General features: G+C 31.5%; 2 protein-coding genes across 9 annotated transcripts in view; one reads left to right on the forward strand and one right to left on the reverse strand.

The window, feature by feature from the left end:
- cnc (NFE2 like bZIP transcription factor cap-n-collar) overlaps positions 1 to 24382 on the forward strand; it is a 110932-nt gene that overhangs the window by 79594 nt on the left and 6956 nt on the right. For 7 of the 8 annotated variants that reach the window (XM_069118541.1, XM_069118539.1, XM_069118547.1 and 4 more), the window contains exons 6-7: positions 5630 to 5864; positions 6667 to 6891. In XM_069118541.1, the coding sequence (XP_068974642.1) occupies positions 5630 to 5864; positions 6667 to 6891 (460 nt within the window). The remainder of the gene's footprint in view (positions 1 to 5629; positions 5865 to 6666; positions 6892 to 24382) is intronic. The other variant, XM_069118540.1, reaches the window with a different exon arrangement.
- On the reverse strand, positions 7736 to 9852 carry vas (ATP-dependent RNA helicase vasa). The gene is made up of 2 exons (XM_069118550.1): positions 8076 to 9852; positions 7736 to 7961 (listed from the first exon to the last, which is right to left on the reverse strand). Exons 1-2 carry the CDS (start codon positions 9822 to 9824, stop codon positions 7875 to 7877), a joined length of 1836 nt encoding a protein of 611 aa, XP_068974651.1. The 5' UTR covers positions 9825 to 9852; the 3' UTR covers positions 7736 to 7874.

A 24382-nucleotide genomic window follows, 5' to 3' on the forward strand; every position in this document is an offset into this window, starting at 1 on the left:
TCGAAAAGACATGATGATGTGATTAGCAAGTTCGGCGATAAAGTCGAATACCTGTATGAAACACTGCACAACTTTTTCATCAAACCGGGATAAAAATCTACATATGTTTCATACATTACGTTTCGATTCTTTTTTTCTCCGCTTTTTTGCCTTACAGCACAAGCAAACGTTTTCCTACTTAAATTACATTTCATTTATTTAAATTATATTCAATTTGACGATAAATGGTACAAGTTTTTGTAAACTGTAAACGACATATTCGAGAAACGTTATGGTAGTTTCGATATGACGAAACCAAGTGTCTTCGTTTCCACGTGTTTACCATTTTTACGAGTATACTCGACATATTGCACATTATCTTTTCATCTGAATTTCTTACAAAGTCAACTTTTCGCTTTAACCATATCAGATAGGCTATAAAACGTACAGAACAGTTTCGACTTTTTTTATACTTATTCACACTATGTACGCTTACTAAACGTTACGAAGATTCCAGTCTCGTAAGATTATTCTCTTCCATTCATTTTTTCGTCTCGTTGATTATTGATGATTTTTTATCTTCTAAAAGCTCCTTGTATCGAGCGTACTTTTAACACGTAGTTTTTGCCACATGCATTTGGCAAAGAGTTAGTAGAAAATTGTCAATCTTTTTGTTCCAACACGAAAAATTCGCTCGCGACAAATCCATTACGACAAAATTATTTCCACGTCTTTCGCATGAGACGCGACCATCTGATCATTTTATAAGGAAAGTCCAGTTTTTAGCGCGTTTTCAAGGTACGTGAGTCTATATACTCTTGTACAACGATCAAGCAATTTTCACCAAGAACCAAGAAACGCGACGGGGCGTCACAGTCCGTTCCGTTCGTCAGAGATTCCAAACAGCTGCTGGACTTATGCACTGTGAAATACATAATGCGTCGCGGTATGAGCTATCTAAGATGTGTGAAACGAATTTACCTCTTTGTGCAATCATCAAGCTCCTCCGTAAGTCTAAAGAGTAAAGATAATTCCATGCTTGATAGTCGTAGAAATGCGAATATAATTAATACAATTTCGATCCTCGAATTATCCTCCGAATAAACGTACAACAATTTAGGATTTCAGATCAAAAGGAAGCAATTTTACAAAGTGTTATTCTCTTCTCTATTTTTTATCGTTCTCGTAATTTCTCAATATATCGAAATTATAAGTTTTTTTTTGTTGGCAAAAATTACGTTATTTTACAAGCCGAGTATCAAAACGTGGAAACAAATTTAAAACCAAAAAAGACGGTCGTGCTGTGATTGATTGTGTTAACTGCGTTGAAACAGAACATCAAAAAGAAGGAAGAGAAGGAGCGTGGAAACGTAGAATATCGTGTGAATAAAAAGAGTACTTATTCGAAGGAGATTCAATGCTCCGGTTAATTTTATTAATTATACTTAGTGAATTACAATACTGAACTCGAAACACAAAAATAAAAGTAAAAGATACAGATATTATAGGCTGCTGTAAAAAAATGTATTTATTTTAAAACAATGCAATGCTCTGTTAACCATATAGAATTAGAATATTATCGAATTTTATGTAATAAAGCTTGTAGGTGTGTATATAAGATTGATTTTTAGTAAATCGATAACAAACGAATTTAACGCGTTCGTACGTAACGAACGTAAACAATTTTAAATAAGTAAGACGAAACGACGAATATGAGAGACAAAATATTTTTTTATAGGCTGTAAAGTGCAAGGGATTGAATCGCTATCCCCCAATATTTTGATTCACAACTTTCGTGACAGAAACGAACCTTACTGGCAGTCACGTACGAAAACATGAACGATGTGGCACGGTAAAAAAGTAGGTAAGCGATCAAGGATCGAAGGGACGCGGACGTTAGGGTAAACGATGCTGGCAGGTATCAAATACCTGCTTGATCGCTGTCGTGCCTTTCAGTTTGAATCAATTGCATTAACAGCAATGCACAGAAGTACGTGAGATTATGAAGCGAGGTTACGAATAAATCAAAATCGATTCTTTTTCGCCTACGTAAACGAAATTTTCGATAACATTGATAAAAAAAAAAACATTATGCAACTTTAACGAGCAACTTCGACGAAATATTTCGAGAGATCAAAAAGGGCTTCAGCTTTCAATTGATAAATTGAAATATCTTTATTATTAAAATATTCGTTACGTGTATCGAGTTATTGAAATATTGTTGTCCCGAATATCTTGAAAGATGGTTAAGTTATCGGCGTACGAACGTGTTATATTTTCGAGTGTGCAAGATTATACATTTTGCGAATAAATACGATCATTTTCTTATTCGATTAGATCGCAGAAAGGATTAAAAGCGTAAAGATAGAAATTTATGAAAAAGAGAGGAAAAAGAGAGAGGAATAGAAAACAGATTTAAGAAGACGAAGGAAGGAGGAAGAGAGAGCTCGGAAGAAACTAGCGAGTCCTCGACAGCGCGTTTCAAACATCTGTTCGCTCGCAGATCTCTTTCCTCACAGTCTCGCAGATTCATATGGCTTGTGACGGAATCTCCTATACGCGAAGCAAGATCGTGCACCTCGCTTCTAGATATGCGTATGTACACGTATGGTACTTACGCGAATATATATAGTATAGTATATGTGTATGAAGTATATGTGTATTATGTTGATACATAAATCATGAGCAGCAGTAGTCTAGTGGAGAAACGCATACAATATTCGAAGATCATATTTGGCATTCGCATATGTATATTCAAAAATTTAGCTCGATGTCGTGAAATTTTTGAAACGTTCAAGGATCCACAGTTCGAAAGTTATAGTTAAGTAACAATAGTGTTTGGAAATTCTAATGTCTCCATTTATCGTCTGGGTAATTTATTTTCTGGACTAGAGTGCAAAGAAGTAACGTAACGTACAAACTGTTTGAGTTAAGTTTTTGCGTAATGTATTCGATATACAATAAAAGGAGGAAAGGGCACAAAAATCTTAGATATTTTGATATTTCCAGTAAAGTGCGAAGAAGTATGATATTAGTAATAGGATATTTGAAACGAATATAAACATTTAAATATCCGCAGCAAAATGTTACAAAATGATTGCCGATAATCGATATTCTTACAGCTCAGCGAACACATTCTCATTTCCCCCCTAACATAAATGCCCGAAACAGTAACCGAAGAACGGGCAAATTTTTATTTCTGTTGCAACGGAAGAGCGGTGATCCAAAAATCAGAACCGTAACCGAACGTTACGGTAAACGCATGAAATAGATGATAAAATGATTTCCTGAAGGTGCAACAACCGCGCTGCGATAGAAATAGCACCGATCTCCGAAAACCGAGTGCCAGAAAGACCATGAGAAATTGTTTAAGCACGGTGAACTGGCCACTGGTGTGCGCGTGTCAAATTCTCAGCGGCGTTCTTGGAAACGGTATAAACGCGTGTAGAAGGTTCTCTTTTTTCTTTTTTTTTTTTTCATTCTCTCTCCCCGTAGCGGCTCAATCATGAGCGTTGCATCGAAACAGAACGAGCGTAAAGCTGCGGCCATTAGAAAACCCGCGCGCCTCCGTACAGGACAAATCGTCGCGGAACAAACGTCTCGTCCTACATTTCGCGGCCTACAGCCGACAGATGCGCTGACAAGCGAGAATCACCTTAAAGGCGTCGCGCTCGACAGATTGCACCGGCGACTGATTGATGCGGCCGAACAACAATCGCGCCGGATCCGCGCTACGCCAGCTTCCCTATTCATCTTCTTCTTGCGGCCCGATGCATTAGCGACAATACCAACGTGCATTAAGCGCCACTGGCCACTACTGTACTTACGCGCAACTCGCCGCGCCAAGCTCTTTCCTGCTGTTCCTGCCATGCCGTTCCGTTGCCCTGGCGAACTTCTCGCCGACGTTTTACTACGCGTTCCTGTACCATTTTAACACTCGCTGTGTTACTTGAGATTTATGGAGCCAAGAGCAAGTCTTGTATTAATATTACGTGTGTTGTTAGAGGGAAGATAGCGGTGTTAATAACTCATAGATTCTTTCGACGAAACGTAAGAGAGAAAACGTATTAACGTGTTCATTGAATATATTTTTGATACGAGAAATATCGTGTTTCTACATACGCTCGATGGTATCAGATTGGATAAAGGAGATAAATTAACTCTCGTTCAGTGGACACTAGGTCATTTTGTAAGCAACCAGCGTACATATGTCTTTTTATCTCTTGTGCTATAATGTTTATTGAAAAAACAAAAAATGTAATTTAATTTATTTGAATTCTTCATACAGTGCATAATATTCTTGTATATTATATACATAGTATACAAATGTAAGGTCGCTTACTTTGAAGTTTGTGCTTAAAAACCTAATCATTTCTTTAAAGAGATATCAAAATTATTAAATTTGAAGATATTTCATTGTATAATTCGTTCATTACACGGGCAATTCATTTATTGAATTATGATCGTATGGACTACGAAATTGTTCTCCTTATCGTATCGAAATATCATTCTTTGAATAAAAATTTTTCTTGCTCGTAATTTCCATACTTGACGCATGGTTTGACATTTGATCATGATCGGTGCGCGTTCTTACACAGCCGGAAAGATACATTTGACACGTGGTATACCAAAGTCATTAATATCTTGCCCGACCTTACGTGTGGCCAACACCTACGCGATCAGCAGGGTTTCTATCTTGCTAGAATCCGAACATCCACCGATTTGAGATTTGACAGGTTCGATAGCCGCGGAATTTTGTAGACGTGACAGTGGATTGATACATGAATCAATGACAACACGATATAAAGAGAGCGTAATTCTTACGATATATAGATTTCATTTGATATAAATGTGATTATTGAGATAAAATGTGTTCACGTATGCCTGTTGTTATTACAACAATTGTTTTCAATATCTTTGATTGCTTTTATATCGTAATAAAGATTAAATATAGCATTTGATTTGTGAGAAGCTATATTTTACTGGAAAATTTAAATCCTGAAATAACGAAGGAAATATTCGAAACATGTAAGATATTTGGAGAAAAAGTAAAATTTGATGTTTCTTTTACTGGTTCTTTTTCTAACTGGCATTCGCGTGAAACAAACAGAGTATATAAAAGGCTACCAATCCTTTAAAAACCGTATTTCCATCCCCCGTCCTCAAGATGGTCAATATAACTTCTTCAGGTCATTTCCCATCCAGTCTCACATGCTTCAACCAAGTTCAGACATTTGCAATTTCAACGAGGTGGAAACACCCTGAACAAATCAGTCGCGATATCTCAATGCCTAGGAATCTCCGGAGGTCAAACATTTCAAGATTTGTATTTTTGGTATTATTTTCGAGTAGCGCATCTGGTTTATACTCGATCTATTCTTTCTATTATTGCAGTAAATATGGGTGGTTCGCGTTGCATTGTTTGAAAACAGAAAAACCTTTTCGAAAATTGTATCTGTTTTTCTTTTTAGCGTGTACAATTTTTTGAAGAGCAGTAAATTCCTTTCGAATGGAAAAATAAAACGTTATAATGTATATATATATATATATATATATATATATAGTATTTTTATCGTTTGATACAATTATTAATGCTTGTTAGAATATATGAAGGTGGAAAATGCGCTAATTTGTAATTTACATGCTTCAGGGTCGCATGCCATTCATGCGTGCAATGAGTATGGAACAACGGTGGCAAGATCTAGCATCTCTTTTATCGCTACCTGGTGCACCAGATCACTTTGCACATCCAGCACATCCTGGATACCCAGGGCACGGTATAAGCCACAGTCATTATGAAGCACAACGTAATGTATTGCTTCACAATGCTACTTTGGCCCCACCGGTCGGTGATCTTAATGCGACGAGCCCGTATCACAATGTGGGTGAGTGATCTACATTAAACATTTTACTTTCATTACACAAAAATTTATACTTACATAAATTAAATCAAGTTCCTCGTGTCTCTTCTCTATAAGATGTACATATACAATGTGTGTATATATTTACATATTTATATAATTTCTAAATGGCTTTTAAGTATACCAAAAATAGGTCATTTTATACATAACTTAATTTATATATTAAGAAAAATTAAATAAATGTCGTATTTTAAAATACATGCAAAAGTATTTACAAATCTATAATTATCAAACGAAATAAATACGACAAATTATGGGCATACGTCAACTTATTAGGAAGTAACCATTTGTATTATATTTTTCTATACGATAATTTGCTGATCTTGAAGAAATGAGATATGAGAATATTTCGTCTTTCACAAAATCTTATTTTTCAGTTAAAGGAAACCAAATAGATATAAATGCAAACATCTGTATTAAAAATGATTCATTAGTAGATTTCCTGAAATATTGTAAGATAAAATGCATCATTTTTATAAAAGACCTAATTCTTACATTTTTAATTGATCAATCTTTACATATTGTTTTAAACAGACGCTATCTAAATGATACTGAACATTTTCCTAAATGTTATAGTATATTATTAGAAGTATTAAAGTTTTTAGAAAATGTCTAAAATGATATTCTTATACGTAGTACAAGTGTTAGAATTAACTAATAGTATTATTATATTGTTAATGCTATCAATATAATAAAAAGGGCAGCATAGAAAAATAAATGTTAATAAGTACCTAATCTTTTGGAACTAAAATACTAATTGCCACAGGTGGGTCATCAAATCTGGGTTCGGCCGTAGCAACGTCAATGAATTTAACAAACAGTAGCGAACCAATGGGCGCAGAAAGTGGAGCAGCTTATAAATCCGAGCCGGCGGATATGATGTACTACCATACACCAACTTCCGATTCGATCAATCAAACCACCGATGGTTTTCTTTCATCTCTCCTTAATGACGAGGATTTACATCTGATGGATATGGCGATGAATGATGGTATGTACAAAATTTATTTTTTAAATTATTTATGAATTATATACATACGCAATCATTTATATTGATTCCTTAACTCATTCACTACTGATTGAATTTTCATCCCCTATAATGCTATAAGCTAATATAAAAGTTTAATTATTTCTAAAACCTAATATATGTATAAAATATTTTTTTAATTTATAAAATTTTATAAAATGTAAATAAAATAATTTTTATTAAAAAATCTCTTTTAATATCTCGAAAAAATATCTCTTTTTATATAGCCATACACATTTATGTGTTACATATGTATTTACGCGAACTAATATGAAAATTTCTTTCCAATAATAGTAATAATAATAATTTCTAATTTGTTTTCCGTATATAAGTTAAGACCCCATATACATATATCGTAAAAATACATGTTAATTTGAAATCGAAATTTATGTAGTAAATATATTTTTGGTAAAAATGACTAAAAAGATATTCAAAATAAGGCATTTGGTCATTGCATTTTTTATTATAAAAGGAAACGTACAAAACACTGAATATAATATTTTGAGAGTAACATTTCATAAAAATAAACTATTGTTTCTAAGTGGTTATCATGAAGTTATTATTTGTTCTTAAAAACTAATATTTGTACGATCAATGCAGTGTATTAAACTGTATTCAAGAATACACATCTTCTCGGAAATTGCGTATCATATTGCATCAACAAAAAGTAGCATTATATGATCTTATACATAACTTATAATTCTAAAGAGGTACGTAGTAATCCAGTCTGGTTCGTTTCAGTCAAACATCAGTAACGATTTGGTTAGATAAAATACAAACTTACTATTACTTGTTAATCTTCTTGAAGAATACTATTAAACATATTAAACTTTAATGAATAGAAAATTCTTTGTACCTCTGACTTATGGAATAAAGAAACAAAGTATACTACCTTGTTCCTAACAATAATACCAAAAAGTATGTAAACAAAAAAAAGAGAAACTTTTCTACCATGTCTCTTCTGGCTCGACTGTTACTTGCGGCCTCATTGGTGTAGGTGACATATACACTGTTTCGGCAAATCCGCCTACGTACTGTACAAAAAAAAATATACATTATTATTCATTTTTTAAATACTACTGCATATTTATCATATAAAATATAATTACATATACAATTATAGTATGATAATGGAGAAAGTTACACACCTCTCTAATGTCTGCACTTCCGTATCTGTTTATGCCTCTTCCTGGCATGTAGTTTCTGTTCGAGTTTGCACTCAGCAACCAATTTGGAACAGGTTGCTCTGCTTGTTTCAATATTTTAATAAGATCGTCACGTAGTGGTGCATCTTCATCAGGTTCAAAAAAGGAAGTCGCTCTTCCTCGGTTTCCTACACGACCGGTTCTTCCAATTCGATGAACATATTCGTCGATTCCCTTTGGTAAATCATAGTTTATAACATGTGCCACATTCTTTATGTCTAAACCTCTAGCGGCAACAGCCGTAGCTACCAAAACAAACATCTTCCCACTTTTAAAATCAGCTAATGCTTCTTCTCTTTGTTTCTGTAATCTGTCGCCATGAATACTGGTAGTAGGATAATTACTCTCGGACAAGAAGACTGCAATAAAGTCTGCCTTCTTCTTCATTTCAACAAACACCAAAGTACCTTGTAAAGTACCAGCATCGTGTTCTCTTTGTAAAATTTCTTTAAGCAAGTCTTTCTTCTTACCCTTGGCAACTTCGTAAAAATTTTGTTCCACATCTGCACAAGCTCCACCTACAGTACCAACTGCGACGAACAAATAATTGTTTAGAAATCTTTTTGCCAAATGCTGTACTTCATCAGGGAAGGTGGCAGAAAACATTAATGTTTGCCTGTTAATCGTGGGCATGGTCTCATGATCTACAATCTTTTCAATACTAGGTAAAAATCCCATGTCTAACATACGATCAGCTTCATCCAATACAAGAAACTGTAGGGAAGAAAACTTAATTCTTCCTCTATCTATAAAATCTAATAACCTTCCAGGTGTTGCTACAAGTATATGACAACCTGCAGAAAGCCTTCCCTTTTGGTGAAGAACAGATGTTCCACCATATGCAACTGCAGTCTTTATAATTGAATTGAATGAAAACTTAACAAACTCGTGCCATATTTGCATAGTAAGTTCTCGAGTAGGTGATACGATAAGAGCTTGTGGTTCACAGTATGCTGAGGATACCCCTAGATCAGCACCTCTTTGTAATAACATATTTATAATGGGAATTGAAAATGCAGCAGTTTTTCCTGAACCTGTTTGTGCACAAGCCATTAAATCTCGACCACTCATTATAATTGGAAGGGCATTCTTCTGTATTGGAGTAGGTTTTGTGTATCCTGATCTTTTTATATTTGTTAAAACAATGGTTCTAAGGCCACTATTTTCAAAACTTTCTATTTGCGGAGGTGGATCCTCTCCAGTTACTTTAACACCAATAAAGTCATACTTATCAAAATTTATGCCCATTTCAACACCACTACTGAATAAGGTTTTTTCATCACTGGGTAAATCTGGTGGAATATACTGTTCTTTAGGTTTCTGTGACATTCCTGCACTATTGCTTTGTGCAACACCTGTTTTTTTTGATCTACCATCTTGGTCATTCTGATTACCAGCATCAGCATCATCTTCATAATTATTATTTCTTCTGTAATCATTATTATCATTATCATTTTCATCCCTATTTTTAAATGTACCTCTTCCTCGACCAACCCTTCCTCCTCCTTCTCCTCCTCTGCCTCTGCCTTTCCCTCTGCCCCTGCCTCTTCCTTCTCCGTCTTTTTCCACTTTACTGGTTGTTACTTTATAATCATCATTACCATCAGTACCAGATTGCCAAAATTTGTCAGTATTAGATTGCTCAGTCTTGGTATTTTCTGCGTCTTTAGAATCCCACTCATTATTGTTCATATTATTATTGTTGTGCGGTATAAAGCCTCGCCCTTTTCCATAACTACGTCCATTACTTTCATACTAATATAAAAAATGACAATCATTTTTTTTATCATAAACTGTTCTAGTATTGAGATTCTAATACTTACAGAAGTTTGAGTTTGAGTTTCTCCAGACCATTCACAATCCATTGTATCCTATAACAAATTTTATTTTTATTTTACAATAAGAATAGAAAAAAGTTTACATAATAAACAACAATAATCTAATTTAAAAGACAATAATTAAAAGATAATATTCCAATTTGAAATAAAACACTTTGAAAATATTATAAACAAAATTAAATAAAAATAATCTAAATAATACATGTAGTTCATATACATACACATATTTAGAAAATTACAATTGATATTTATTATACTATTTACTTTTATTTCGAAAACATTCCAAAATACTTTCCGTTACAACCGGTTTACAAGGGCATCAGTTTAAATTAGTAATTCGTGAAAATAGAGATCGATACAAACTGTAAGCTATATCTCTCACAATATAAACACCAATCATGTACACAGAACTTCAAAAAAATGTTAGAAAACAGAACAGACCGTCTTTTTTTCTTTGACTTAATGATCTCCCTTTGTACTATAGCTTTATTTGTATGCGTTGAAATGCAAAACATATATTTGTAAAACTATTAATTATACACTAATTATGATATTGATATCTACTTCACTTCATCTCTACTTCATCTGTTTTATTTATGCACATATAAATGACAATCAATACTAATTAAATATCTTGTTCTCTAGCGCGTAGTAAATATAATACGTAAAAGTATAAGAAAACATGATTACCGGCAAACATGGCTGATCACTATTAACCATGAACAAAGCTAGTCTAGTTTAACGATACTTACGTTTTGATTGTTGATAGAAGAATAGAAGCGAAAATTTCAATTAGCTTGCAATTAAGAGAGTCGTGCGTTGTACAGATCAATATAACAGATCGTTTTTCTTTTGAACTGCCGAAAGACGAATGAGACCACCCAACCATAAGAGTAGAGAGTAGAATAGACAGTATTGCCAGTACGAACCGTTGCCTGTACAAACCGTTGCCAGTACGAACAAAGAGATGACAGAGCAGCCAACTTAAAGGAAACTGATTCTCAGGAATAAACTATCGAGTTTTGAAGCAGTGCGCATGCGCTATCCACACTGCATTTAGCTTGCTCAACATCGTAGTAAGGCATTAACGAACCTATACCTTTCTCAGATTTACACATATCCACTTCAAATACAAATAATAAATTATTAAAATAATAATTTGTTGAAAATGTTATATTTTTATTAGAAATATATTAGAAGAATAATTTATGAATGAAAAATTTAACTTAAACAGTTTCTTAAACAAAGGTAACATAATTTTCAAACAAATAAACGATACGATACTTTATAATAATTTTGGAAGTCTAAAATGATCTTAATATTTGTATGGTGTTGTTTATAATTGTCAGTAAACATCTTTGGTTTTCATAAAATTATTTCAAAGTTGTATTTTGGTAGTATTTGCTTCTTTATTTCCTGAGTTATTTTACAATATATGTTAAGTATTCACATACTTAATGATATTCTATTGATGATATTCTATTGATGATATTCTAGTACCAAAATTGTATTACTTATTACTACAGCAAAGATAAAAAATACATTATTTATTGTGGAATCTTTTAAGTCGGTTGAAGGGAAATATTTATCTAAAAATCAGTTACTTTCATTTAGAAACCATACGAAAACAACTGCTAGAGTCGCTTTAGATAAAAGGCCAATAATATTCAAGGTCAAGTTTTCTTTGTATACAATGTGGTTGCAATTTCCTGTCGATTAACTTTTATATAGATATCTTCAGAGAATGTTAAGTTTACAATAGCCGCAAATGATTATAGCATCATAATTATAAATGTTTATATACCAAATCATTTCTTTCACTCAAATTGCAAAATATATCCTTTATATAACATTAACATTGCGCACATTCTAGAATAATTTCTATCTTATTTAACAATTTTTATCAACTTGATTACTATGTCTATATTATAATAAAACAAATTATTTAAAACGAAACATACATAAAAATATTACATATACATTAAAAGATAAAGAAAAGCATTTCTAGAAATATCGATATTTATATATATAGTACACTCTCAGTGCCAGTTGATAATATTTTTTTGTCATCTAATAAAACTTTAAATAATAAATAAAAATTGTATATTATCACTAAATAGCTGCTATTTTACTATTTGTTCAAATTTCTATTGATGTTATTTTCGTAATTTTTATATGGTATCATAAAAATAATTATTTAATGAATGCTACCTTTCTAGTTTGCAGTGATGATTGTGCAAATTTATTGTTAGTTAAATCATTACTATTACATTTTTATTTATACTTAGGAATATAAGTTGAACTTTGATTCTTATATAACACTTTCATGTAACAATGTTACTTCTTAGTGAACATTTGCAGAAATATTGTACTTCAACGTTTACAAATATACAGGCTTAAAGATAATATCACAACATAATAGATAAGATCGCAACACCTTTCTAGTAGAATTTTGCCTTTTCCACATCATTTCAGAGAAGGAATATCTACATACTTGAGAAAGCAAACAAATATATAATGTTTTTTAACATTAATAATGTTATAAATTGATTATCAGAATAAATAAAATAAAAATAGTTTTTTTAAACGCATTTTAATAATATTAAAATTCATAACTTTTCATGAGCCATTATGAATTATTCGTCTAAAATAATTTTTTACAATTCCATCGATGAAAGAACTCCTTGCTAAACTCTTATTTATGTTTTAGATGGATGTTCTCTCTTCATTTTTAATCACTAACAATATATAACTGTAACGTATATGCTCTTGTATTCTTATCTTTACTGTAAAGACAGTTAGACTTATATGCATAAATAAAATAATTAAAGTTAGTAATATATAGTATAATACATTTGGTTCATGCACTACGCTTATTATATAAGCATTAAATTATGAAAATTCAATTAGAAAGTAAAATAAAAAATTATTTCATTTATTCACTTGTAAAAAAAGATAGCGAAATTCATTGATCATTTTAGTATTTTAATATAATATATTAATATTCATTAGATCAATATTGACTATTATTTAAAATTTCATTACACAGCGCGAAACATCAAAAATAGATATCTTATTTTAATCCTCAGAAGGCTGATGTCTAAAGAATAATTTTTCTCTTTTTCAATGCTACAAAATATCTAATGTAAAATTCATTCTATTTTAACTTGTTAAATCCTACATGTATGTTAAATTATCGAATCTTAAACATCTTTTAAATTTTAGTTGCATTACTAAGACGTAATTAAAGAAATGCAATTTCAGTGAAAAGTTCTACTTTCTAACTAATATAACGAGTATATACTTTGTTTTGAACACTTTGAGTATCTTTTGCATATCATATATAGCCTATGCAATTTTACATCTTCGAATCTCTTATAAATGTATAAATATCGGCAGTCTGCTAATTACATTGTAGCAAGATCGAGAGCATCTTGGAAATTGACGTCATTGATACAGCAAAACCGTGATCACATTTCTGTTATGAATCTGCTTGTCTCGGATCATGCAATTCATCATAACGATGCATACACATTAATCCGTACAGCAAGATAAAAGCGCTAAACGCGGCGCACATGTATCAATGACAATGAATAAGACAAAGGAATGTGTGAAAGAGAAAAAGTATAGCAGATGTACCATAGTAGCAGCTGTAGGGCTAGTTTTCAGTACGTACAATTATGTATCTATTGTGGTTTTCAAACATTCGGTTTATTGAACGAAACATCCAGATACAATGATTCTTATTAAATAATATTTGGATACCACAGTATTTAAGAGATTATTGCTTTATTTATTTATTTATTTATGACAGCGTTAGAATCGTTTGTTTTTTAATATATCACAATACTTATTCCAGTTGGTAAAAACCTTATTGGTTGGTAAACCTTATTTCTTTAATGCGAACAGTTTTTAGCATAATAAGCGATGAACTGAATACTGGCGAAGCTTAACACAAATTGCAACTTTACTTCTTATGTATTTCGATCAGGATAATTACTCATTTCAGTAAGATTACGCATCAGAAAAGACGTTTGAAGATAAGATTATTAAAAAAGGTATAAATGATCCAAAAAGAAAGTTGAAGTGGATGAAAAAAGAGAAAACACGTTTGTTCTAATAATAGTAATATATATCTATATACATTGATACAAGAACAAAAGATCTATTAATTTCTATTATGTAACCTGTTTTCTATAACTATCTGTTAATCCATTTAAGAATCGAATTCTTGTTTAGCTTTCGAAAGAAATTACTTTTTATCAATTATCTACAATAGAAATGCATTTCTTGGATGATTTTTTGAAGGAAACATAAAGCATTAATATTTAAGATCGGTTTTTCCGAAAACAAATACACTTATCCTTTAGTTAATTTATGAAATATTAGAGTATAATATTGCCTATGCGTAACTATATAAACTGGATCAAATTTAACTAAATTAGATTAAATAAAGAAATACTTGTAATCGTAAAAGCTTTGATATTTTTTTGATTATGTATTGCAAACACTGACTCATGTAAATTAGCCTGCAATTAATTGTTAAAGATGTATGAAATATTATGAAGAAAGAGAAGGGATTAAGGTTCGTAATAATTAGAAATGAAAATTAGAAATAATTATTATAAACGGCAACAAGTACATAAACGATAGTAAATACAAAAACTCGTATAGGGTTTTTAATATATGTATTCTTTTCAAATCAATTGTTCTTTGTAACAACGAAGTAACCATCCTTATACCCAAATGGCACACAGTTGACTCACGTGTTCTTTGCGTCCTTGAATAGTAGTAAAATAAACTTCGAAACCATTTGCCTACCTTTTTGAAGTGCGCAAAGAACGTAAATGCAATAGTGTTGTAAACTTCCAATTCTTCATCGGACCAGATGTAGAAAAGTGTGTTCAGTGTTGAGATTTGCTGTAAAACATTCTTAGAAAAGTTTACATAAAAGCTTTACATAAAAAATATAATAGAGAATTAGTAATTAAAGGAAAAATCAACAAAATTATTAACTTACAAACTTCCCTAAAAATATTTCATGACAATAAATCACATCACTGAATATTAATTATCTATAATACATATAATGTTTATATCTCTTAAATTCGCATGCTTTTAACGAATTAACGAAATTTATTAAAATGCAATGAAAGCGTAGCAAAGATTTTAAGACAAAAGTAAAGAGACGTTTATCTTTTCTTATTAGTTCCATAAGTAAAATTAGCCCTAATAACTAAATGTGAAATCGTTTATATATGAATAAATAAAAGCGCATTAATTGACTTGATTTAGTAACAAAAACAATGATACTGATACGATAATGATAAATATTCATATCTTCATGAATCAGCAACTTCTTATATAGTGCTAATATATATACGCTCGATATATTATACAACATTTTTTGTAATAATATACATAATATATGGAGGAAAAGTTTCTACATATACATGAGTTGAAATATTTTCGTAAACCACTACACGTGATACGTGATAGTACCATTGAAAAGGATATACGAGACATATGGTCATGTTTAAAATAAACAAATGATATATCCCGATGAAATCTTTCTGTTTACATATTTCATGACTCTCTGGAATAGGTCTTATCGCTTAAGGTGACTTAATGGTGAGGCCATGAGAATGTATTATGTATGCTGATCGTTCAGTTAGAAGTTAAAGAATTTAAAGATAAAAAGCTTGAGAAGAAGTGACAAACTAGTTCTTCTACGAGGTTCAATGTTTATAGCAATTTTATTCTATTAAACGTAGCTACAATAATCACAAGAAATAAAAATACCGCGATCTCATTTATATCAGTAATTTGTAAATTGAAATACACCTTGTCAAGAATGAACAGATATTCGGATACATACTGTGTACGTAATACTATATGTAAAGATATTTTTGAACAGTAGTTAAACGCATTTACTTCGAAGAAAGAAAAATATCGAAACGAGTCAAAATATTCATACTATCGCACACATTCAGCCACCCATTAAGGATAATTATGACGCGCATTACGTAAGCGTTCGGGCGAAAATGCAAACAGAAACGGTATTGTAGACGTATTAATGCATTGTACGTATACGGTATATGTACGAATGTTTACTCGAAACGTGATTTGCATGATTCGCCAGAACGATGAGTAACGGAAGAAGAAGGGGATAGAGCGATTACTGCCGCGGTAGAGCACGACAATCCTCTTCTGCTATCCATGGCTTAAAGCTAGGACTCGAACGAGTTTCGCGGACACGTACGCCTGGCTATTGCCACATGTGCATACGGGAACGCGGCTGTATTCGCATATGTGTGTCACAAGCCGGCAAGTGACTCATTCCCTTCTTTTGCCATTGCATCTCGTCAGCCGATCGTAATAATAGAACGAAATTGATTCACTCGCCTCACCGGTGATTCGTTTCGTAGCCAGATACTTACCCCGCAGATAGAATAAAGATATCGTTTATCTGCTATTTCTAGTACTTCTTTTATTATAAAACGATATACGATCGCTTGAGCGAGATACTTTGAGCATGATAGAGAAACAATTGGGGCAGTTTAATAAAATTCAATTTGCTTTGACGCTTGAAGCAATTAGGACGAGTTTCGGTTTATTGGGTTATTGGACTGTTTGAATTGTTTTAATAAATATAGCTTGTTTGGAGCATTTAAACAATGAAGATATAAATATAAATATAAGCAATTGTATTTTGCTAATATAGTAATTATCTAAATGATAAGCGTATCTGATAATGATCTTGCCAAAGCTGGTCTTAGATTTTATTGTTTAGGAATTTCTTTGTAAGCATCGAAAGAAATGTATTTCTATTATTAATAATGAAAAAAATGTTCTTTCAACAGGAATTATGATTCCAAAAAAAAAAGAAGAAAAATAGATACGAATCAAGCCTAGCAAATTGTAAACATTTTCTTTCTGTATAATAATTTTCTGATTACTCCAGAAACGTCATATTATACATTACATCTATCTTTGAATAATTATCTGATTAAAGTGCTCTAGAATATTAATATCTATAAATGACGCGCACTTATGCAAATGTTAAATTTGTAATCACGCGAATTGAATATCAAATAAAGTCACGGTTCCGTTACATGATTCAGTAAAATTTATTTTTGTCTATTGTAACAACCAGTTGCTCAAGATAGTATGAAATCTCAGTAATGCGCAGCAATTTAACATTGTAAATAAATAAATAACTATATAGTATTACATGCTCATAATTCGCATTCTTTAATTTTCGTGAAACTGTGTTTTTCGACAGCGAAAAGAATTTACCTGCTAATTTAAAATTTGCTCCCATAAATAGTTTTTGTATTTATTGATGTAATAAATCTTACAATAGAAGGTCCATGGTGTGTACAATCTGTTTGTCGTTGTTGCTTTTGCTACAACTTACGGGAGATTACAATTCAGGAGAATTGTTCAGTTTTATAGCCGCATTAGTACAATACTGGTCTTATGAACGTATATCGATCGATTTGTAACATCGAAATAACTTCTAATTTGTGCTTAAATATACTACACATTAACAATTGTAGATATTAATAGTAGCTATTAATATTGTAGATATTAATAGTAGATATTAATAGTAATAATATTAATAGTAACTTAATTATAATTATAGTTGAAATAATCATCTCTCGATCTCAATACAACATTAATTTTTTGGAATTATTTTCTTTTTTGGAACTTCTACGTGGATACATATTTTGAGTAATTATAAGAAAAGAAGATTGAAACTCAGTAAAATAATATAGCATATATGGAATTTGACCAAAAGTATGTCAAGAACTGTTAGAAAATATTTGAGACGTCAAGATCTTTGTTGAAAGACGTTTGTCATGAATTGGTAAAGAAGATCTTAATTGTAGAATATGAAACTATAATGTCTCGCGTGACATCATTCCAGTCCCAATTCTCAGAGATCTTTGTTTACTCAGAACAACTCATTTATGCAGCGGTTGTCAAATTTATGCTAAGATAGAAATTATATGTATCAAGAAGTATATATCAAGTATTACAAATGTAAAATTAACTTGTTTGTAATAATTCATCTCGGTCTACAACAGATATATAGTTAAATATTCTTCTACTAAATATATTATTAAATTTAATAGAAAACGACGTAGAGATATTTTTATATACTCAGTCAATATGAATGAATGATAAAAATTAGTCTGTTTATGCGTTAGTGATCTTTTGCAAAGAAGAATTATACTTTAGGATAATCTTTTTCGGGAAATTTATAGGTCATTTATAAATAACGAAAAGAATTATTTTGGATGGAACTATAAACATTATTTAATCACGAAGGAGGAACCTAATTTTTTCAATCATTTAATAGAAAATAAATTCTTCGTTAACATTTTTTAATACTACTACACTTGACTATATTAATTATGTTTAATGATTTCAACTAACTGTAATGTAAATGGTTTTTATATAACAGACAACTGACTTCAAAGCAAATGAATTTTATATAAAAAGTGAACGTTGTTAATTTTTTTATTATCTTCATCGTGAATTTCAATAAATAGTGAAAAATCCTTAAAAATCATGTGGCAAAAATAATTTTATACTTTGTGCTTGCAAGACAATCAGAAACTATATTTTTCTTGAACGCTTTAATCTTGATCTCATTAAAAATATCTTGATTTTGTCTTATTTTATCGTTAATTTCATTAATAAGATATCGCACAAAGGTAATGAAATTTAATGTTTACAATCTTCGTTAGATAACATATGTGGACTAGACAATTGTGAACAAAAGCAAACATGATTCTAATCATGGATTTACATCACAAAAACTTGAATAGCATAAATACGTATATATGTATATACGCATGTATTCTCATATTGCAAAATTAAGTATTGCCTAGTTAATGATCCAGTATTAAGATAGATATTAATGAAAAATACAATTGTTAAAAATACCGGATGTTCGATTTTAATGTTCATTTAATACTATAAGCTAGAAAAATTTGCCGAATGTCCAGCTGGAAAAATTGTAAAGTATAAATTTAAAAAAAAATTTAATACTGTATTGAATTCATTTGCACAATTATTGTAGTTCCACGAGATTTAACTTTTTTATTAGTTGACTTCATCAAAAGAACAAAATACTCTACTTGCTATGTAGATATCTCACGTCTTACTTACATGATCTCTTTTTATGTTTCAATAAAAAATTGCACTGTAGTTAGGTTATTCTATTATATAATATAATAACGTTCGAGATACTAACATTTACTTTGCAAATTTCCTTTTCTTCTCCATTTCGCTTTTTCCTTATCCTTCTTTTATTAGTTTGCTATGATACGTACTGGTATAGTATTCATTTACGACTACAAAGAATGCTCGTACCAATTATATATATATTAATAGAGTATTTGAATCATAGTTGTTTGATTAATTTATTTAAAATCACTAATACAATTTTAGAATGGAAATACGATTAAGAGTTTTATGACGATACTGACAGTATCAATTGCTATTTACTGTATCATCGCTGACTAAAATCTTATCTTTAATCATGATTTTACGCGTTCCAGTTGATAACCAAACTGCAACTTCATACATATCGTTTATTCGATCGGCAATTGGATCGACGACACATGGACAGAGGAATACATTTCTAGTAATTATATCGTATTACTGATATTACAAGTGTTTTTAAACATTGAGTTAAACGTCTTTAAATTCTATCAAGGAAAAATTACTATGAAATCGTCTACGTGCAAAACATTTTTTCGCAATCAAAAATATGTACGTTTTTACACTACGATTTCTGTTATATGTTTAGAAAGCTTAATATCTTTGTCTCTTTTTTTTAGAAGTGTTCCTTTCGTTATAAATATTCATTATTATATGAAATCTTTGTATTTTGTATTTCGCAAATTTGAACGCTTAATATACCCATAAAAGTTCGTTTCAGTATGTATTTCGCGGGATATTTTGAAATTTCATTAGCGTCGCAATGAAATGCCAGGTATCGTGTTTATATCGGTGAAGTTTGAAAAAAAAATTAGAAAGTGTACATGGAAATTAGAAGATAGTTATTGCAAACATATTTCACAGGAGCCATTAAAATATTTGATCAATAAATTATCCAGTTTACATTAATAAGCTTCCTTGTATTTAGTGAAAACACCTTTTCCACTAATTACAATCGTTGCAAAAATACCATTGTATACTTTATGAAAGAGTCGCTTTTATTTAAAGTACAATATCATATAAAGTATACATAACACAGCTCTTAATCGTCTTGCATTAAACGCACTAATTTTGTAATGAAATTATGTAGTATTTTGTTTTATTAAAACCAACTCTATTTTGTTTAATTAAAACTAACTTCTAATTTCAGCCTTAGATCAACCTTACCAACATAAACGTAATAGTCATGTGCTATTGCAGCATTAATAACGTTTCAAAAAGTTTTTTTTTATGTAATATGGCCATAAAAATTTTTCTGCGATAACGCATTCATCAAATACTTTCATGATTCATCATACGTGCTTGTTAAAAAATCATTTATTATTTGAAATAATCGTAATTACTATAAAATTAATAACTCCGGCGTAATGAACAATTTCAGCGATTCTTAACGAGAAGATACAGCTTGATTTAAATGATCCTTCAAGAGTGTATCTGTTCATGCTACATCATACGATTTATTGTGCAGTTATATGTGATAACGTTCTGGCCATTTCTTCAAGCCTATCTCTCTCTCTCTCTCTCTCTCTCTCTCTCTCTCTCTCTCTCTCTCTCTTCCTGCTTTTTATTTTAAATTACAAATATAGTCGTCAATGGTAGGTCGTCGATTCGACGTTATTATGTTGATATCGCGAATGGTTATCGGCTGGAGGACAAACTGCTATAAAACGTTGTGAAGCGCTGTCGTTCTAATTTCGTAATATTGTTTTCTTTACACATTCCACATGACATACTCGGCTAACTAGCATACGGCTATTGAATTTAGCTTGATATTTACGATAACAAGCGTTGGCTATTTGCTTTACGAGCTTGTCACGTGTCACGTGTATTACACAGGTGTGTCGTCTTTTGCTTCTCTGTCTTACAGTCACACTTCTATTTGCACACATAAATTTGCGCTTGTATCGTGATTAATTAACACTTGAACGCCGATGAAGTGTTTTGCAACTTTTGCCAAACGTGCGCCGTTCCCTCTCCGTACATTAAACTATCGTTTCAAATTATTTTCCATTCAGTCATCGCGCGTACTCATCGTCTTCTGTGTACTCGTATTTCATGCGTTTATCTTCGAAAAAAACGTATCGCCTACAAATTGAAATATCGATAATTGTAACGAGATCTCAGGAAAACCATGTAATAAGTTTCGTTTGACGTAAACATAGCATTAAAAACAAAAACATTGTAGCGTCACCCAAAATCAAGTCGGAAACTACCGCTATTAATAGTTACGTGCGCGACCGCATGTGCTTTATTATCACTTGGCGAGGTTTGCGAACAGATATCGCATCCATATTTGAGATGCTTAGTCACGCGACCTCGGTTATTCGAAAGGCTTCTCCTCTATTTAGTTCGCTACAGATGAATTTTGAGAGTACAGGTCTGTGCAAAGTGCATCTCGTAACAGCGAAGGAAGAATGTTTCTCGTAGGTAATGAACTTTCTTAAAAAACGATTTCTGAACGATTCCCCTGAAACGTTATCGTTGGTACGATAAGATACTTGATATCTTGATAGACTATTTAGATATTAAGGGGAATGCACACAGAGACACATATATATATATATTTACTTGAAAAAAATTGTCGTGTCATGCCTGGAACCTGGCAACGTAAATTATTACGAGCGCTCTTTATTATTATATTATCCCGCTATAAAAATATTTTGCAGGCTTGCTTCATGAGACAACAATTTGGTGATCGCCATTTATCCTTGACAATTTTAAGATGACGCAGATGGTTACGAATGAATGTTACAGCAGTTAGATGTAAACGATAAAGCGTAAAATTGTCGCATGTGCTGTTTTAATGTCGTATAGTTGGGCTGTAGGAAGCGTAAATGTGTCCCGTTTTAATTAGATTCGACGAGCCTATTCTTTCTTTCCAGCATAATAACACCTGGCATAAAAAAAGAACGCTTTCTGTGTTTTTAACGTCCGTGTAAAACAGCAGGATATGCAAAACAAAAGGGATAATTACGTACACGCGGCAGATAAGTTTGCAAAACTACACCCACGAACAGCGGTGAAAGTACGAATGACTGTCGGCTGCATACTTATGTAGTTACGTTTCCTTACACTGTTATATCGCGTGATTACGATAGACGAACATTTGCACTATATGTGGGCAAGACGCACGTTAATTGCGCTGATTGATGATCATTTCCATGGAATTGCGGAAAATTTTATTGTAATAAATCGTATAAATCGATGGTGTCACATTAAATGTTAAATCCAAATTCTTTCTTTAAATTTGTTTAATTTTGTTACTGACGTCGTTGGATTCTAATGTCGCAAATAGCTCAATTTGCTTTTTAATATATAAAATAAATATTAATTGAAATGAATTACATAAGTAAGATCGTCCCAAATTAAAAGTTTTATTTAAGTTCTTTCTTTGTTAATGTTATTACTGGTGTTACTTACTAACACGTTTCTTCTTTCTTCAATTTTCAATTTAATATGCAAATCGCTATACTCGGAATACAATTCGTTCCGTCTATTTATCAAAATTAATGAGTAACTGTATGCCGTAAAATCGCGCCATTATATAGATACTGGAATTGCATTTGCGCATACGTCAATTAAGCAGCAATATTTACTGCAACTTCAATTTTTCGCGTTTCTTTTATGTTGCTGCTAATATCTCGAAGACGTTATCAGTAATACTATGTTTTCTTGCGCGCATTTAATTATGAAGAGAGAAGTGAAAGAATGTGATTTTTACGAATAAAAAGAAACGTGACTTTTAGTCTGGAAAATTTTATATCGCATAAGAAGATACAACCGCTTTCAAGACAGCCTATTATGTCATTGATAAAATTAGAAGTAACGTAGTAACATGAAAAGTCCATGCGTATGATAAACAACTTTTTTATTTCTTCTGATTGTGTTCATCGTTCTACTGAAATCAGCGTTTTGTTAAATTTCATAACATATAGAACGCACCATAAATTTTCATCTTAAAACGTTGTTATTTGTTTATCAGCTTTGATTGCACTCGAGATTATATCCTACAGCAACATCGTATGATATTCCCAATCAATTTCTGTCTTCCTCAGTTACTTGTTATCTCACTTCGTATAGTAAAAATACAACGTTAATATCAATAAAAACTTGATTTATCAATTAAATTTGTATGCCATACCTAGAAACGATTTCATTCGTTTTATTCGACAGAGAGTGGCACGTAACGTATCACAAGGAAGTTTCCCACTTTTTTAGAGTACAAGGGTTTATCAGACAGGACTCTAAAGTCCAATCATAGCGAAGCGGTATAAATGATAAAATATGTTTGTGACCGCGCTAAAACGAACTTGTTTTTAGCAAGGTCAGTTCTCTACTATTTCTTTGATAGCAATGGAACACGAAAAAGAGGAAAATGAGATATTTGTAATTAAATTGTTCTTCCGTAGACTCTTGATACTATGCTACTGATACGCACGAGAAGAATTGTAACTGTTTCTCCTTACAAATATACCTTGCCATGTATGATATAAATATATTATATGGATACGTGTGTTATACGGAACATTTTGAAATTTTATCAGTACTGAATAACACTCGACTATCATAGTAGTCGTATTGGTAAAATTTGAAACAAATCTGAAAATATACACAAAAGCTACAATATAGTTAGTGAAAGTATATGTTTCACAGAGACGAGCAAAATATCTAAACAATCAAATTATTTATTATATTAATAAGCTTGGATGGCCTCAGCAAGACTATTTTTATCGCCTGTTATTATATGGTTAAAATTGTTGTTCGTATCGTATACTAATTTTTTACTTACAGTAAATGTCTTGTAACATCCGTATACATTTTCAGATCGGTACAGTACTAGTATCCTGACAGTACCAGTGAAACTTCAAAATGTTTCATATATTATAATAAACACATAAAAAGTTTCTAAGGTAAATAACGAAATACTTCCGTAATAGTAACGTGAAAATGTAGTAAAACTATCGCTTTGTTTTTATGATAAGTAAATAGATTACAATAGTGTTATATACATGACAATTGCTATCGTTCCTTGACATAGTATTTTTAAAACGTGTAGCTAGATGACTTAACAGATTAACATGAAATACGCTAAGTTACTGATCGATGAACGAATTGTCCAAGGGTACGCAGAGTTGACTATATGACGAATCGGTGGACACGCGACGTAGCTGTACG

Source organism: Bombus flavifrons, chromosome 8, assembly GCF_040668555.2.
Source record: "Bombus flavifrons isolate JBK064 chromosome 8, iyBomFlav1_principal, whole genome shotgun sequence".
Lineage (NCBI taxonomy): Eukaryota > Metazoa > Arthropoda > Insecta > Hymenoptera > Apidae > Bombus > Bombus flavifrons.